Source organism: Brassica oleracea, chromosome C6 (assembly GCF_000695525.1).
Source record: "Brassica oleracea var. oleracea cultivar TO1000 chromosome C6, BOL, whole genome shotgun sequence".
In the NCBI taxonomy this organism is placed as follows: domain Eukaryota; kingdom Viridiplantae; phylum Streptophyta; class Magnoliopsida; order Brassicales; family Brassicaceae; genus Brassica; species Brassica oleracea.
The window spans coordinates 39703720-39722755 of NC_027753.1; the positions used below are offsets into that span (position 1 = coordinate 39703720).

General features: G+C 37.3%; 3 protein-coding genes across 5 annotated transcripts in view; 1 reads left to right on the forward strand and 2 right to left on the reverse strand.

The window, feature by feature from the left end:
- Nucleotides 1-2304: 2304 nt before the first annotated feature.
- LOC106301110 (D-glycerate 3-kinase, chloroplastic-like) lies at nt 2305-4788 on the reverse strand. Its single transcript, XM_013737432.1, has 12 exons — nt 4502-4788; nt 4046-4410; nt 3887-3966; nt 3747-3798; nt 3631-3672; nt 3459-3537; nt 3344-3375; nt 3171-3239; nt 3013-3087; nt 2802-2918; nt 2662-2712; nt 2305-2577 (listed from the first exon to the last, which is right to left on the reverse strand). Exons 1-12 carry the CDS (start codon nt 4734-4736, stop codon nt 2434-2436), a joined length of 1341 nt encoding a protein of 446 aa, XP_013592886.1. The 5' UTR covers nt 4737-4788; the 3' UTR covers nt 2305-2433.
- Nucleotides 4789-5044: 256 nt separating this feature from the next.
- On the reverse strand, nt 5045-8155 carry LOC106301111 (cyclin-A2-4-like). Of its 3 annotated transcripts, none has more exons than XM_013737434.1 (11): nt 8048-8155; nt 7237-7537; nt 6963-7149; nt 6749-6870; nt 6581-6673; nt 6371-6504; nt 6120-6272; nt 5988-6021; nt 5738-5890; nt 5509-5643; nt 5045-5392 (listed from the first exon to the last, which is right to left on the reverse strand). In XM_013737434.1, exons 2-11 carry the CDS (start codon nt 7498-7500, stop codon nt 5339-5341), a joined length of 1329 nt encoding a protein of 442 aa, XP_013592888.1. In that variant the 5' UTR covers nt 7501-7537; nt 8048-8155; the 3' UTR covers nt 5045-5338. The 3 variants fall into 3 exon arrangements, with proteins under 3 accessions (XP_013592888.1, XP_013592889.1, XP_013592890.1); XM_013737435.1 differs by lacking the exon at nt 8048-8155 and adding an exon at nt 7895-7969; XM_013737436.1 differs by having other exon boundaries at nt 5072-5392; nt 5988-6018.
- Nucleotides 8156-18920: 10765 nt separating this feature from the next.
- LOC106298784 (aspartate aminotransferase-like) overlaps nt 18921-19036 on the forward strand; it is a 2027-nt gene continuing 1911 nt past the window's right edge. The window contains exon 1 of the mRNA XM_013734922.1: nt 18921-18983. Within this exon, the coding sequence (XP_013590376.1) occupies nt 18921-18983 (63 nt within the window). The remainder of the gene's footprint in view (nt 18984-19036) is intronic.

Genomic DNA, 19036 nt, shown 5'->3' on the forward strand with positions numbered 1-19036 from the left:
TTTTGAAATTTTCTCAAAATCTATGTGTTAACTAACCCCTATAAAAATATTGAATTTTGGTAAATGTGTTATATACTGAAGCCCAAAATTTTTAGTGTTGTTTTAAAATTTCTAACCATATTTTAAATTTTTATTAATGTACGTTAAACTCTCTTTCATGTTTTATGGGAATCGTTATAACTTTTTATCAATTAATTTAGTAAAACTTCATAATACTCCATAAATACTGAAATCACCACTATAAAATCATTATTTTCTTTAAAAAAATGAGACAAAAAAAGCTCCAAACCTCTTTCAACATCATCATATATTAGTGCAGGATGCAACTATGCATTAAACAATATTGTCATATTTTTTGAAATTTTCTGAAAATCTATGTGTTAACTCCTACAAAAATATTGAATTTTGGTAAATGCTTTATATTCTGAAGCCTATAATCTTCAGTGTTGTTTTAAAACTTCTAACCAAATTCTATATTTGTATTAATTTATGCTAAACTCTCTTTCATGGTACATGAGCATCGTTCAATTTTTTTTATAAATTAATTTAATAAAACTTCATATTCTCCCTAAATTAGTGGACTAACAATTATAAAATCGATATTCTCTAGAGAAATAGAGACAACAAAGGTTTCAAACCTCTTTGATCATCACCATATATTAGTACATGAGACAACTATGCATTAAATAAATATTGCTATATTTTTTGAATTTTTCTTAAAATTTATGTGTTCTAAAATATTGAGTTTTACGTTAAACGCTCTATATACTAAAACTTATACTTTTTATTGTTGTTCTAAATTTTCTAACGACATTCTAAATTTTTATTAATGTATGTTAAACTCTCTTTCAAGGTATATGGAATCGTTCTAATTTTTTTATCAATTAATTAGTAAAACTTCATAATACTATCTAAATCAGTGGAATAACCACTATATGTTAGTGCAAGATGCAACTATCCATTAATAAATATTTTCATATTTTTTAAATTTTTATCCAAATATTTGTATAAATCGCTATGAATATATTGAGTTTTACGTTAAACGCTCTATATACTGAAGCTTATATTTTTTAGTGTTGTTTAAAATTTCTAACCACATTCTACATTTGTATTAATGTATTTTAAACTCTCTTTTAGGGCACATGGACATCTTTCTAATTTTTTATCAATTAATTTAGTAAATTTCATATAATCCATAAATCAGTGGACTAACCATTATAAAATCATTATTTTTTAGAGAAACATAGACAACAAAGGTTCCAAGCCTCTTTTACCATCATCATATGTTAGTTTAGGATGAAACTACGGATTAAAACAATATTGTTATATTTTTTATTTTTTTCAAAATCTATGTATAAACTCATACGAAATATTGAATTTTACGTTAAAATGCTCTATATACTGAAGCCCAAAATTTTTAGTGTTGTTTTAAAATTTCTAACCACATTTTACAGTTGTATTAATGTATGATAAACTATCTTTCATGGTTTATGGGAATCGTTATAATTTTTTATCAATTAATTTAGTAAAACTTCATAATACTCCCTAAATCAGTAAAATAACCACTATAAAATCACTATTTTCTTTTAAAACGGAGACAACAAAGGCTCCAAACCTCTTTCAACATCATCATATGTTAGTGCAGGATGCAACTATGCATTAAAACAATATTGTCATATTTTTTGAAATTTTCTCAAAATCTATGTGTTAACCCCTACAAAAATATTGAATTTTGGTAAATGTTTTATATACTGAAGCCTATAATATTTAGTGTTGTTTTAAAATTTCTAACCACATTCTATATTTGTATTAATATATGGTAAACTATCTTTCATGGTACATGAGCATCGTTTATTTTTTTTTTATAAATTAATTTAGTAAAACTTCATATACTCCCTAAATTAGTGGACTAACCATTATAAAATCGTTATTCTCTAGAGAAATGGAGACAACAAAAGTTCCAAACTTCTTTGACCATCATCATATATTAGTACATGGGGCAACTATGCATTAAAGCAATATTTCTATATTTTTTTTATATTTTCTCAAAATCTATGTATTAACAACCCTTACGAATGTATTGAGTTTTACGTTGCTATATACTGAAACTTATACTTTTTATTGTTGTTCTAAATTTTGTAATGACATTCTAAATTTTTATTAATGTATGTTAAACTCTCTTTCTATTACTATTTTGTAATTCCTATTTTACGAACCATTGCCTGCATGGCTTAATAACATTCAGCGTTAAAAAAAAAAAAATTCTTTCTAATTTTTTATAAATTAATTAGTAAATCAGTGGAATAACCACTATAACCACGTACATATATATATATGTGTGTGCGCGCGCAACATTGTAACGAATTGCATGTCAAAGTGTGATGTAGAGTGTTAATCTCTTTTACATACAAAGAGAAGAACATGTGTCTGTCATTAGGTAGCGAGTATGGGGTTCCTTTCTTCATCGATATCTATGGCAAGGACACGGTCAGGGTCAGAGCCGGTAGGTCCTTCAGCGTAAAGGGTCGGAAGATAGGCTTTATATGCCGGCAAATACCGTGACACAAAGTCATTCACCTAGATAGAGGTTTTCAACAGTCATTGTTTCTATGTGTATCATAATAACCACAAGACTAGTAATTGACTAAAGAATGTCAATACCTCATCATCTGACATCCCGGCTTTGCCAGCCTGCCTCATGGCGATTTCCGCCTGTCCAAAAACCAAAGCAAAAAAGTTACTAATCAGAAACACAGCGAAAACTAATGAGTTTTTTGTTTGTTAATTAGATTATAAAATACCTGAAGACGCCACCGGTATACATAACTTGGATCCTTGATTTTGATGATGACCCAAGCATTGATGTACTTGTCCCATGCGTCATAATACGCTTCAAGGTTCTTATTCACTGTCTCCAGCTACAGAAAGAGAAGAGAGTTTTTTTATAATAGGATATATATACATTTTATATTACTAATACTAATCAGTGGTATTAAAGGGAGTTGAGATAACCTGTGGATCAACTGATTTAACGACTTCAGAAGGAAGAGGTTTGAAACCAAGCATCCATCCCTCAAAGAGAATAACCTGGAGAAATCTACCAAACATAATTTAGTGTTGGTCATGTTTCATTTTCAACTTTGAACCGAAACATTTTGAGATACAAATACCTTTAGAGGTCCTTCAACTTCAGGCCATGTTTCTGCATCGGCTCTGTCACCCCTCCCGCTATAAGCAGACTGCAGCCAAACAGGAATACCTCAACAAGTTAAGACCTGGCTCCTCTGTTTTCATTCTGTGTGTTAATGTTACAAAGTGATAAAATCAAGCGGTGATTCATCACCTTATCGTACCGAGGAACTTTCATCTTCATGTCTGTCAATGACCAAAAAAACTCACAAGTCAAAATAAAGATTAATAACAGACAAGAGTATACACATGTATTGATGGAAACTAACCGTCCTTGGTCAGTTGAGACAGGGCTTCTATTGTTTCGACAGAGAATGGAAGATCATGGCTTCCTGCATTCCCACGATACTGAAAACATATATATATGAAACAAATGACGATATTTTCAAACTGATGAAGAAAAGACAAAACGTTGAGAAAATTGAAGATGAGCTTTAGGACCTCTAGAAGTGCATTTCCTGGATTATCTTCTCTCAACTGAGCCTGAGACAATAAAATTAATAAATAAATAAATAAAGATTAATAACAGACAAGAGAGAGTACAAGTAAAGTCCTACCTGGCCTTGTGCAGTCAAGTAAAAATCGTCTATAGATATTGTCGCCGACTTCCTGAGATATATTGCTTTGAGTTAGTACTAAGAATCATCACTAGGAATTTAGATTAAGTAAACTGCTGTAGCAATGGGGGCAATGGTACTTTTTTGTAGTTTTGAAAAGATAATCAAGTGCAAACACAAGTGTAGTCTTGCCACATCCTTGAGGTGCGCTAAATCCAATCTGCATCACATATCTTGATCATCTCCATTTATTAATTTAGAGTCAATAACCAAAGAGAGACAATTTATTAGTAGCGTACCACTAGTGGAGGCACATCATCTCCATCTTTAAACTTGGAATTATGCAAGGCAATCTGATCTTCGCACCAAACAAAGACGGGTATATAGTAATGGTAAAGCCTAGCTTTCTGAGGAATGGTGAGCTTAAGCTCATTCAGCTGAAAGAGTCTGCAGAGCTGAGAGCCATAGAGTAACCATTTGTCAATGGACTGACCAACATTTTCAGGAGTAATACCGATCTTGTCTACGAGGGGACCCGAGCATATGAATTCAAAAAGGTCTGAAACTGAAGAGACATCCACTGTTTTTGTTGGCAAAGCCGAGCATTTCTTCGTAGCCGAAGGATGAACCATTGAATTGTCCTGAATCCAAGAGCAACCACACCCTACAACACGTACAAACTCAAAAAATATTAAGAATATATATAATCTACCATATCAAACCTCAAAATTAGGGAGGAGGATGCGTTTTTTTACCAGACATTGATAAACGGCCTTGCTTTTTGGAGGAGGATGAAGAATCCGTAATGACATGGTCGTCGTTCAATATGGATGAAGAAAAACGTCTTTTGAAATTAAAAGAATTGCAAATAGGATGGAAAGCGTGACATGGAAACGGATAACCTTTGACATGATGAAACCTATTATTATAATGGTGAAGAGTCGCTTGCCATGGCGACCATATCAAACTTGATGAAGTTGCCCCCGCCATTCTCTCTCTACCTCGAAGCAGAGCGACACATCAGCAAGCAACGAAGGAGAAGAAGTAAATTGATCATTTTTTTTTATTATTATTTTCCATAAAAAAGAAATGTGTGAGTCATATTCTTCCGTCGGATAACGTGTGATTAATGCACTTGTCTTGTCTGTCTCTCTCTGTCAAAAATGTCAAATACTGTTTTTATACTTTGGATTTTATACTAATGTCAATACTGACTTTTAAGAAAAAGGAACTTATTTTTTCTAATGTCTTCGGTGGATTAATTAATCAATTAATTTATACTAAAGCATGAAGAATACTATCCCGTAGCAGAAACTGCCTGATGAGCCAAAAAAATTGTACATCCGATCCGACTTTTACAATTTTAAAAATTAAACTCTCGTGTAATACGGACCAGAACCAAAACAAGTCTACACTACCTGTTACTCTTTTTGGTATAAATGTGAGACCTTGGAAAAATTACTAACTCTTTTTATTTGAGAGCGAGAGAGCAAATGAATGAGGCCGAACCGGATTACCGGACCATCACAAATGTTACAGACAGACGTTGACGTACGTGTTATATCGGTTAGGAGATGAACCGAGTCTCTTTTTCAGAATAGCCTCTCAGGTACCTTTGGAGATGTGAACACCGCCACGCATTTGAACTGTAAAAATGTTGTTCCAAGTAGCCAAAAAAAATATAGCTGTTAGATTACGCGGCAAATTTAACCGAAACGGTTTTTAAAAAACCAAACTGAGATTTTAACTTATTTTTTCTTACCTTGTCTTGCCTGTATTTGATGCGTATGGAGTTTAAGGGACATCCTTTGGTGTTAAGCTGCAGCTCTTGCAAGGCCTGAACACATGCTTTGAGGTCCGAGGCTTTGTACGTTGTGTAATGCTCAAGTGTTAGGTTCTGGACATAAAACAGATAATAAAAGTCGTGTGAGATTAAAGATTTCGTGGAACAGAACATAAGGCTTTTATTAACGAACAAGAACAGAACAGACCCAAGGGTGGCTTGATTGGTTCATTGTCCACTTGGCTAGAAAAACAGCCGATGCAGCTATAACCGAAGGTAGGTACTTCAAGAACTGACACTCTATTAACGTCAATTCCGTCAGATAATTCGCCAGAAACTCCATTTCCACACTTGACATCATCTGCATATCAATATTTCAAAAAAAAGGATTCAATCTTTCTGCTAAAAATGTTGGATGAGCACAGATAGATTTTGTATAAAGAAGGAAGCAAAATTACCAGGTGAGAAGGTTGAGCTGCTCGGAGAAATCTTCTGCCAAAAAAAAAAAAAAAAAAAACATTTGAATCACTAAAACGTACATACAACAGCATTACAAAGCATTTTTTAATCACAGTCTAGTGAGATTTTACCTGACGAATGTTTTAGAAGTGGGAGTGTAAATTTGAAAGCTGAAATGCTTCAGTACTTGGCTCTCCATATCCAGGACCTGATCTCTTGTGTAAGTGTTATCCGTGATGAAGCAGAACTCTTCAATGCGTGGCGCATAGATTTCCTCATACTTTCTTTTAAGAAACACCACCAAACTCTTTTTTAAGATTCCTCCTCCTTTCAGACAAAGCATTGTTTGATTTACTGGGAAGAGAGATGATGAGGGACTTACGAAGCAATGAGCATACAAGTGATGCCCAGCAATTGAAGTCTTTGTCTTTCCATGCAGTTCCCATTTAGAAACCAGTCTATGAGATACACTGTGAGGTAGAGAGTGTCAGATGCAAGTGTGTATTCCTCTGAGACCTGAAGAAAGAGTCTATGAGTTGTGAGCAAGACTTTAAAAGTCAAATACTTAGCAACAAAAGGATCTAAAACAAACCTCAACAAGCCAATCAACGAGGATTCCACGCATTGTCTGAGTCACATCTCTTTGTGTTCTCCCCATAAAATCAGGACATGGTCTGCGTTTAAGCTGCTCAATAGACAAGTAGTTAGATAAGCAGATGCATTGTCATAAGATATCAAATTCCAAGGGGATTATTATTACCTCAGCAACACGCAGGTTGTAGTAGATATCAGGTGCATATAGGCTACAGAGAAGAGGATCCTTAACATCTGAATCAATGTCAGTGAATTTTGGGATACTTGCCACAGTGGAACGTCTCTCAGCTGTAAACAATTTTAGCAAGAAGAAAAGAATCATAAATAACTTTTTTTTTCTAAATCACTCACACAGAAACAGTACTTGTAAGAAAACTAACCTGACCTCCCAAGGGGTCTAGGAGGCAACCTGGAACTCGGCTTTAAGCTAGAAGATGCTTCGTTTGTGTCAGTACAGCCAGACAAGCTTACTCCTGCTGAATCTGACTCAACTTGTACCATAGCAGAAGATGATGCCACCTTGGAAGAACATGCCCTTCCCTTTTTGATCTGCTTGATATTCTCCACCTATAAAATGGGACAATTGTAAGCAACAAACATGTTTTCTTGACAATTTTAAGAAGAAGCAGCATGCATTGTGTATATATAAAGAACCTGAAGTTTAGCTGCACTTAAGCAGCTTGTAGTATAAGAATTATGGGAGGTAACATTTGTGATATCCTTAAGAAGAGCTCGCTTCTTCTTCTTCTTAGGTGGATTGGCATTCTTCTTATCATCCAAGGCTCTTCTTTTGCTGTTTGCTCTCAGAACCCTTCCCTGGTTGGGTGAAGAAGATGTAATCAACTTAGAAGAAGCACGGAGAGCAGAGGCAAGAGCATGGAGAGGAATGAAGTTCCCAGAAACAGCTATCTCCTTCATTATGATGGAAACCAAACTCAGCAGCACTAGGAGATCTCTGTGAAATTGAAGGTAGAAGATCAATGGTCTGAAGATGTCAACAAGTAAAGGATGCAACATGAGACACAAGCTCGAAATGATGTAGTAGTATCACATTAATGAGACTCTCTTTGGTTGTCGAAGATACCATTCCAAGTTTCAAACTTTCTCAAATTAAAAGTCAAAATGCAAATCACAAGTTTAATTATTTTGAACAAAATCGAAATAGTATCGCAGTATAATTCTCAGGATTGAAACCATGGGGAAGAAAAAGTCGTACCAACTTTAAAGCGAATAATATGGACAAGATATTAAATTTGAAGAAAAAAAATTCTCTCTTTTATCGGATTAGTAATTGGAACAAGGAAAGAGTTACACATAAAAGCTTCACTTTTGTATTCTCAGGAAAACCAACAGACTAAGAAGACCATTTGGAGCTGCTACATGAGGATATAATCAAATCACTTCTTTTTTGTTGATCTACAAAACCCAACAACAGCAAATAGTAACTGCCAAGATTGGAACTTACTCTGCTCCAGATAAAATTCTTCACCAAAAAAAATAAAAGGAAACCCCTTTTCTTTTTCTTTTTTTTTTCTTTGGGAAAGAGAAGCAAAGAAGATGGGAGCGGGAGAGCGTAATTGTTTAGTCAATTTGCTTTTATGCAAAGGGTCTGACTGTCTGTGTGTAAGTGAGCGGGATAGAACAAGCCAATGTTTAAAGATATTAATTAAATACTACTAATAAACTTTCTTATTACTACAAAAAAAATGTTTATTTTACTTTTTGTCCTTCTAACTAATCCCGTTGACTGTTTGACCATCAAATCAGGGATAAAGGAACACACACAACTAACCTAAGTTTATTGTCCACAATCTTGATTTATACTACTGATTAGGTGTTTAATTTTTTCTATTTGGAGAATGTGATTGACCACAACTTTTTTTCGTTTTTATGTTATTAACTGCTCATTTTACCTTTCTTTCACATTTGTTATTTTGGGTTTTGTGTCCTTTTCATTTCTCTATTAACTTGTTGTAATTAATGAGAGTACTACTTATGATGCAGATGTGGTTGTTTTCGAATGTTTTCTTATTTTATTTTATTTTTTACCAGCAAGATTATATACAAAACAAAATGAAGTAAAGGAACGGTTGAGTTACGTTTTCCGATGAACGTATCAATAATAATTATTTACACACTTCAAATGCGCTGTTACCTTAGACAGCGTGTCTATTCATCCAAAGGTAAACAAAGAGCAATAGTCCCTCCGTTTTTTCGTATAAGTAGTTTTAAAATTATTCACATATATTAAAAAATTATTCATTTTTTATATTTTCTAAACAAAAATATCATTAATTATTTATCTAATTACAAATCAACCAATAATAAAATATAATATATTATTGGTCATATAACATTAAGTGTTAATAAATTTTACATAAAAAATCGAAAACGTAATATTGATTTGGACATAAAAATTTTTCTAAAACGATTTATATTAAAAAAAGGAGAAAGTACATACTAATCTCGTTTAAACGTAAATAAAAGTTAGTAGTAGTATTAAACTACAAACTCTGTTCAAATTTTGAAGATTTGAAGAAAGATTCCACCATTTGTTTTTTTATAAATGGTTAGAGTTTAAACTTCTGCAAATTTTAAAATAACTAACTATTAAGATAAAAACAAAGACCAAATGCAGGTTAAAGCTGAATCAGTCCTCTTTTTAAGCTTTTCTTACGTTTCGATTGATCATTAAATATTCGCTGAAGCTTAATTATTGGACACCACATGCTAAGGATGATCATCCATTCATTCTAATTTATCCTTTCTATTTTTAAAATGATTTTGTATGACTTAAAGAATCCGTTGTATTCCTATTGGATTTGCTCCCTTTTAAAAGCATACTTGGACTTTGTCGTGTTTAGTAGTATTTGATTAGAAGATAACACTATGTAATAAAAACTTGAATTTCGTCCAAAACAAAACTTGAAGCTAATTATAAAACTCACTACTTTGTCGTGTTTAGTAGTGAATTTTTTTCACGATGAAACGTTCTACAAAAATATTTGATATAGCAGGAATCATAAAACTTCATAGATCTGATTGTCCCTGGACGCATCAGATTAAAATAAAGACAAAATAATTATAATAGTTTTAGATGCGCTGGAACCACTAAAATAAGATACTTGGTAGTGAATAATGGAGGGGTGAGTTTACAAAAAAAAAAAAGAATAATGAAGTGGTGGAATCTCCATTTTCAGGTCACAAAAATAGATTTTAATTTTTTTTTTTTTTTGATAACTCTGATATCTGGGCAGCCACATTCCCAACTATCTCCGTAGGGGGTCCAGCGCCCCAACGGAAGAAATGTTAAATCCGCTGTGACCGGAACTCGAACTCGTGATGGCGGGCGGGCACCTCAGCCGAGGTTCCTATACCACCAGACCACGAGGCCCGGTTTAATGCTTTATACTTTATATCTGCTTATCGATTTTCTGCAGGTATATACATCATGAACGCGTGTAAGACTAATATGTAGTTAGTGGTTTGTTATCACTCGAATTTAAAACTTCGCAGCATGCATCATCACCCGAATTTAATACTTGGTAGTGATTTTCTGCAGGTATATTCATATTAAAAAGGTATTTAAGTTATAAATATATTTATTTCATGTTGCATTTGGAGAACGAGTATTCAAAAAGAATATTCGAGAAAACAATCAGATTTGAAATAGAAAACGAATTTATATTTGAAATAAAGGTATGAATTAACTGTGATCTTGTTTGAAAATATGCATTAAGATTTTAAAAGTAAAGTTTCTAAATTCTATGATTCTTTTGTCAATAAGAGAAGCGGCAATAAAGTCAGATGATTGTCAAGCGAAACTTTGATGTTTGATTATAGCCGAGGGGAAAAAAGCTCAACAAAGTATAGAAGTTTTTTTTTGAATGAATAAAGTATAGAAGTTGGCATATAAATAAGAGTGAATTGGTTCAATCTACCTAAAATAAGCTCATATTAGCAAAGTATACACAAAGTGACAGTATCGGTCTACGCTATATCCCTTCGGCACTGAACGGACGAATTTACCCTCGACGTGATGGAGCTATGGCAGATTCGTACTCTGCCGCAGCAGGTAGCCGAAAAACGTGTCAGGCAAGTAGTGTGGCGTTTGAGGTCGTAGGTTTGCCAGTTGTTCACTTCTCCTCCACTCATTCATACCGAATTTAGATAAATATAACTTATGAAGAGAAACTAATGGAGAAAAATAATTAACAATATAGTTATAACAATATAAAAATGATTACTAGAATAAACTATCTCTCTACACAAAGAACACAAAGACCAAACAAACTATCTCTCCACCACGATATAACAATATGACTAACTCATTTCTATATGATATTTATAATTTCGCCAAAAATATATGTCCTGCAAATTTCTCTTCATTAGTCTCAATTTAGGAAAACTACGAACATATGAAAAAGAATATATTTGGGGGATCTTCCAATCCGTCTAACAACAACGACAACACGTAAAAGTTTCGCAATGTGATTTGTAACCGCTAAGACATAGTGTTATGTATGATCTAACATAGCATGTACCAGATAAAAAATTATATATCAGCTAACATAACATGTACCAAGTAACAAAATCATCTATCAACTTTTTATATCAAATTATATATCAGGTAACAGAACATGTACCACGTAACAAATATTTTATCATATAAAAACAAATCTATGTAACAGGTAACAGAATATATACCAGATAACAAATATTTTATCAGATAACAGAGGAGTCTATGTGGCAGTTAACATAACATATACCGGATAACAAATATTTTATCAGATAACAACAAGTCTATGTACCATATAACAAAATAATTTATCTGATAACAAACAATTTATCAAAAAATGTATCAATTCACAAATCATGTATCTACCAATTTATTAATTAACAAACTATGCATGAAAAAATGTATACTAGAATCGAGACTAATAAACAAATATATTTTGGAATTACTAACATGATTTATTTGCCTAATGTTTACGTTTTTTCAAAAAAAAATAGAAGAGTTAAATCAATTGATTTATTTGTTGGATAAAAACATGATTTTCTGATCTTTAGACTGACACTTACCGGACAGTGCACGTAAATCGAGTTATAGAGCAGAAGGGTAAAATTGTAAACGAATTTATTTTGGTCACCATCATGGTAGATTGCAAATTATGGTTGTTTCTGGGTATAGGGACACCAATTATCTCTATAAATAATTGTAAATACATGCACGCACATGGGAGATTGGGAGTTACTTAAATTCAAACACAATAAATGTTGGATATCAAAATCAAGAAAGATATGCACCAAATTTTAGCAAAAAAAAAAAATTAAGAAAGATATACAGATCGTAGGTCGTAGTAGAGCTTTTTATTTTGCCACAGAGTCGGCTTCAACATTGAAGTTCCTAGAAACGAAATTGAACGATATTACATCAAAATACGAAACAAAGTGATAGATATCAAACATGATACCGAACAGTTCAGGTTGAGTCCCTCTCTTCTTCAAGAGCTTAACCAGAGACAGGGAGTCGGACAGAACCACTAGAGATCGGACGTTTGAATAAACGGCAGTAGATACCGCACGATGAACAGCAATGGCCTCTGCCATTAGCGCTGAAGTAACATGGTTGTGAGCTTCGGAGACAGTTGATAGGTTCCGAGTGTTGTCACCAGAGAAGACTCCTCCAATACCACAACCTCCGGTCTTAGCATCCCAGGCCGCATCAACATTACATACTAGCATACCAGACTGATTTATTAGTGGAGGAACCCCTTCGGTACAATGAGGGTGGTTTGTAGAGCTACTAGAAGATGGAGCTTTTTCCCCCATTTGAGCCTCATTCCATTCTTTTGCTTCTTTAATGCTTTTGAGAACAATTTCTTGGGCTGTGAAAACTCTATTCTCAAACACCAGTTTGTTCCTAGCCTTCCATAAATTCCAGACTACCCAAGGCCATAGTGGAGCATTCAGTCCAGTCGGCGGTAGTGGGATGTAGTGATTCCCCTGTTTGATTAGTTCTGCTAGGGAAGAAACAGAGTTTGTAGGTCTTTTTGCGATCGGGACAAGACTCCATACTTCCTCTGCTATGGGACACTTGAGAAAGGCGTGAATGTCATCTTCATGTGTACCACAAGATTTACAGGCAAAGCTCGGAAAACCTCTCCTTTCAAGGTTAGAGCTCACCGGAATGGCTCGTTTTATCACCCTCCATAGAAAGTCCTTTAGCTTAGGACTAGTCTTTACATTCCAGATTTCTTTCAGCCAATTAACTGGTTCATTAATAGTCGCCATCGGTTTGTCCGCTGTCATTGCCTTCCCATAACCAGTTCTTGTGGAGTAGTCACCAGATTTCTCCAGGAGCCAAATCATGGAGTCCGGTGCTTGTGTTGAGCTCGTTTTGATGCGAAGAATAATGTCCTCATACTGAGGGAGTATGCTCCTTACTTTCTCTAGATCCCACTTATTTGTAAGAGGACATAGCAGGTCTTTAACCATCAGGTCTTGACTCTCCATTGTCGGAGGACCGATAGGTTGGCCGGGTTGCTCGAAAGAGAGCCAAGGATCATCCCACAAACGGATTGACTCACCATCACCTACCACCCAGCTTAAACCTTTTCTGAGAATTTCTCTCCCTGCTAATATACTTCTCCACCCGTGAGAGCATGTGGTCGGTATTGGGCAGTCTAAAAAGGAGAAATTTCGAGAATACTTCCCCATTAGTACCTGTGCCAACAAAGACTGTGGTTCTTTGATCAATCTCCATCCGATCTTTGCCAACAGGGCATCGTTGAAAGTCTCTATATCTCGGAAGCCAAGTCCTCCTGCGAATTTAGGTAGAGCCATTGTCTCCCAGGAGACCCAACACATCTTCCTCTTATCCGGATTGGTATCCCACCAAAAACGTGTAAGGAGTGACTGAATTTGTTTACACAAAGAAACCGGGAGTTTGAAGCAAGACATGGCGTAACACGGCATAGCCGCGAGCACCGACTTGAGCATAATTAGCTTCCCAGCCCCGGACAGGAACCTTGCTGTCCAGCTGTGGGCTTTTTGCCTTATCCGGTCAAGGATCGAAGCAAAAATATCCCTTTTACGCCGTCCAAATTGCTCTGGCAGTCCCAAATATTTGCCAATCCCTCCTTCTAACGAGATCTCCATTGTTTCCTTAACCCGAGCTCGCACACAGGCTGGTGTCTTGGCCGAGAAAGTGATGGCTGATTTATGTGGGTTGATCTTCTGGCCCGAAACCGCTTCATATGTCGCTAAGATCTTCATTAAGGCTGAGACACAGGATGGTTTAGACTTGCAAAAGAACATGGTATCGTCGGCAAACAGGAGGTGATTTATCGGTGGGCTGTTGCGAGAAACCTTGACTCCCGTGAGTGATCCGTCCCTCTGTCCTTTTGCACACAGCGCCGAGAGAACCTCGGTACAAAGGATAAAAATGTAGGGCGATAGCGGGTCGCTTTGTCTGAGCCCCCGAGATGGCTTAACTGCTCCTTGTGGTGCTCCGTTGATGAGGAAAGAATAGGATACTGATTCAATACAGCACATGATCCATGATATCCAAATCGTATCAAACCCGAGCATAGTGAGTACTTCCTTCACAAAACTCCATTCTATCCTATCATACGCCTTACTCATGTCTGTTTTCACAGCCATCGAGCATCGTTTCTTTGCTTCCGATGTCCGCAAGAAGTGGAGAGTTTCATGTGTGATGAGCACATTATCCGTTATAGCTCGTCCCGCCACAAAAGCTGATTGCGTGTTTGAGATGAGAACTGGCAGAAGCGGCTTGAGTCTTCGGGTGAGGATCTTTGCAATGATCTTGTAGTGAGTGTTGCATAACGCAATCGGCCTATACTCCGACACTGCTTTTGCGCCAACCACCTTCGGTATTAGCCTGATATGGGTTTCGTTTTGTTGAGGGTGAAGGTGGCTAGAGGTGAAGAACTCTCTGACATCCTTTATCACATCCGTTCCCACGATATGCCAATATGCTTGATAGAAGGTGGCTGAGAAACCGTCTGGTCCCGGGGCCTTGCCTCCATTTATAGAATTCACCGCATCTCTAATTTCCGAATCACTCGGTATAGCTGTTAGCATCTCGTTCATCTCTGTAGTTACCTTCCCCGCAAGTAGTCCTTGGATTTGAGAGAAGGATTCATTGCCATTTGATGTAAAAATCTGAGTGAAATAATCAGAGATCACTCGAGCAATATCGTGCTCCTCATAAACGACTCCTCCTTGAGCATCCTCTACCATCGGGATAGAGTTGATTGTTCTTCTTATTCTTGTCGCCGCATGAAAGAAGCCCGTGTTTCGGTCACCTTTCTTGAGCCACTGAATTCGGCTTCGTTGTTGCCAAAATTGTTCTTCATCAAGGTATGCTTTGCGCAAGGTAGAGTTAATCGTCTCAATGAGTAGAGGATCTGGGGTAGAGTTTGAGAGAGCAACCTCTAACGCCTCTTGGTTACTTTTTATGATCAGGTTACTCTGCTGTTGCCGGTCTTTGGCCCACTGGATGATACTTCTTCGACACGCATTCAGCTTTGCTATAACAGAGGCGAGCGGAGAGGAGTTCCACGCTGTGTCGATTAGTTGTGTTACCTCTTCCTGTTCAGTTAGTGCTCTGTTAAATCTGAACAGCCCTCTCTTTTTGGTTCTATTCATGTTGAAGTAGGACATCAGTGGTCGGTGGTCGGATCCCTCGAAACGTAAGTAACGGCATCTTCCCATAGGGAATGCTTCCGACCATGAGCAGTTACCCATTGATCGATCCAGCTTGGATCGTATGAAGTGTGTGTGTCGGCTTCCCCGCCATGACAGTTGCTCTCCGGTATGGTTCAAATCCCATAGGCCATGTTGCGCTACAAATGACCGAAAAGCCATAAAGGATCCTTCAGCCCGCATTGGTCCTCCGACCTTCTCCGTATTGTTAAGGATGTCGTTGAAATCCCCGGTTATCAACCAAGGGTCATCTCTTCCCTGACCCACTGCACCTAATTTACCCCAAAAGGCTGCTCTGTTCTCTGTAGCAGGAGGTCCATAAATAAAGGAGACAAACGATGTGATTCCTTTATACTCAATTCTTGCGTCTATTAGGTTGGGCGACGATTCTAGGATCGTGATATCCGTATCATCATTCCAGAGAAGCGAAAGGCCTCCACTAAGCCCGACTGGCGGGACTGAAAAGTAGTGAGAGTAGCGAAGAATTTGCAATTTCTTATTAATAAACTCATCTTCATTCTTTGTTTCCATAAGAAATATTACATTAGGAGCCATAGTCTTATGGATCTCCTTTAAGCGCCGGATTGTCTGGACACTCCCAAGTCCTTGACAATTCCAGCTGAGTATGGCTAAGGAAGAGAGCTTTGCTGGGGCCGAAAATCCACCCCACCTCTGGTACTACCTGGTATAAACACCGTAGTCGGTTGACCATTCTTCTTACGTTGGTTGCTTGGTCCTGCCTTATTACAAGGTACAGTATTGTCTTTATCAACATTGAGCCTCCTTCTCGTTGTAGTAGCTGAGCGTGCATTGTTAGATTTCTTTGAGGTTACACCCAGGAGTGGGCTTCTCACGACACGCTTCCTGATTGGGGTCCTGGTGACTTTTCTCTTGGTATTCGACTTGCTTTGCGCTGCAATAGGAATTGTTCCTCTATTGCTGCGGATTCCAGGGTTGCTTCCTCCCAGCCGTTGAGTGGCAGGGACTCTTTCTGTTTGGTTTGTTTCTTCCATAATCGCCTGATCAATGGGGTTAAGATCTTCAGCTCCATCGTCCGCTAACTGAAGGCGTCCTGAGTCAAAGCTGGGTGTTTTCCTCACCGGAGCTTCTTTTGATGCAATTGGATCAGAGAGACGTTCTAGAGCAGACCTTCGATCTTTGGAGCCTGAGTTTGCTCCATCTTTTCCGGCAGATGAGGTTCCAAGGCGCTCTTTGATATTGCGGGTTGGAGTGATCTCAACCCGAGCAGTAATGGGGAGAACTCTTTCACTGTTGACCTCTCTTATATCCTGACCTTCTGGGATGAAGGGTGAGTTCTGCTGGGGAAAGGAGGATCCTGCACTAGCCTTACTTCTGTCTACTACCCGGTACTGCATAGCTGGTGCGTTACTCCTATGATATGCTGAGTTAGATCGAGCAGTTCGAGAGAGGATAGACTGTTCTCTAGTGGGTTCGTCTCTACGATCATAATGCCTTCTATTCATATTTCTATCCCTGTCTCTCCTTGAGTGACTGAAGCTATCTTCTGTTGGTCGAAGTGAGGACCGAAGGTCATCGGGCCTCCTGTAACCTCGTCTATCATCATGGCGCTTATTTTCTGCTTCAATCCTTTGGAGCGCAATACTCTGCGTAATACCCAATTTCCTTTCTTTTGGGGGGAGGGAGTTGATGGGTCGAAGAGGGCAGTCATGTTCCTCATGGAACAGAGAGAAACATGAGAAGCAATGCTTCTCTATCTTGATATATTCAAACTCCACTTCTGTGATATCATCTGTTGGTAACTCTATCTCCATCTTCATTATCAGAGGCTGAAGTCCGTTTACTTCCACCCAAATCTTTGCTTCTTTTTCGTCTTTGATGGAGCATTCACCGAGCTCCTTCCCAATAGTGAGAATGGTTCCTTCAGACTAGTAATGGAGTGGGATACCGTGGATTCTAACGTTGAAAGAGATATTTGAAGGGAATTGGTCAGAAATAGTCGGTTCCCATTGCTGCAGCAATAGCATCCATCTTTTGTAATGATACGGTCCTTTCTCTAGGACATGTAGAAGCTCGTGTTCCGATTCAAACTTGATCTGGAATTTATCAAGACCTAACGGTCTTCCCACGATCCTTCCTTCAAGGTTCCAGACATGTGCCATAAAGTCTATTACAGCTCTTGGTTTTTGAATCACAGGGTTTGTTAATCTTCCAATGATTGTTAAACGGTTGGCTTCAATTAGGTCTTCGTTTTCATTGGCTGGTATACGCACCGGAGGTCTTTTTGTTGGTGCCTGAGTAGGGGCTTGCCATTTCTCCTTTTCAGATCTACTGTAGCGTCGGTCCATCTTCAGGGTGGGAGAGGGTCTTGTGTAATTGGTGGTGTGACTTCCACGTGAAGTTGCCTGGAGGGAGTTTTTGAAAGAGGTTATATCAACCCAGATTCAGGAGTGAGGTATCTTTATATCTTCTCCAAGTGTAGTAAATGCTGGTCGTGATAAAAGCTTGAAATTTTAATGAGCTTTGAGGTTGTTGAGTAGTAATCGTAGAGAGAGGTTATTGCAACCCAAATTTTCTATCTTCTCTTCCAAGACTCTGTCATAGTCGCTGGTTCTGCTCTCGGAGGTACCGTTCAGCGTGAGTAGAGAGAGCTGTGAGGCATGGAGGAGCGGCTCAGGAGATCCTGGCTGACCCACCGACTACGTCGGGGGCTGAACCCGGTGAAGTTACGGTCAGAAGCGTCGGCCGGAAAATAGAACTGTCAAAGGACCGCTGGTTTCTTCTGAAAGTGGTAAACTTTTGAAAGTTTTCAGAAATTTACAGTGAATCGTCGTAGTAGAGCTTATATGAACGATCTACGGTTTTATCAAGAAAAAGCAGAAGAGTAGATCAGATGTATATTATTCTTTGTTAGATCTTCAAACTAAACACAAAGCATACCAAAAAGGAAAAAAGAACAAAGAAATTTTCAAATTGGAGTATATATGGTCTTACTGACATTTAAAACCATGCCATACGTTACAGTGATTGACGTTCCAATTTTCAACTTTTTTTTTAACTTCACATTTGACCCCGCGCATAAGAAACTCAAAAATATAGTTCCATGCAAAGTATGAGTAATATGATATGATCCAGTTAAACTAATTTTGTAACAACAAAGTTGGGTTGATAGAACAACAACTGTGTCACTGTGTGTGTATAATATTATACACTGTTACACTTACACACACACATATAGATGAAAGTCTGAAATGAATGGGAAAAAGGGTTCAAATATAAAAAAGATAGAAACAGAGAGGGCAGGTATGTGAAAACGAGGAACGTGGAAGTTGATCAATAATTCATTCAACGTCCAGTTAAGTTAATATGGGGCCAAACTGTATCTGAGTCAGAGGAGATGCTAACAAAAGAGGCAGTTGAGTTCTTTTTCCCTTGAGAAAAAGTCCATGAAAGTAAAAAAGGCAAAAGGGAGTTGGTGTGCCTAACGCTGCTCATACCTCTTTTTCTCTCTCTTCAGGTGTTTTCCTTCGTGGAGTAGGTGCTTGCTTTACTCTGAACAAGTCTTCTTTACTCTTTATATCGAAACAGTTGGATTGGACGACCCTAATTGCAAAAGAAATATCGAAATGGGATCGTTGGAGATGCTTTCGAGGAGAACAATGGGCACAGATATGCCCGTCATGGCTCAGGTCAACCTCCTACTCGGAATTCGTTCGTGTTTTTTTTTTTTTTTTTTTTTTTT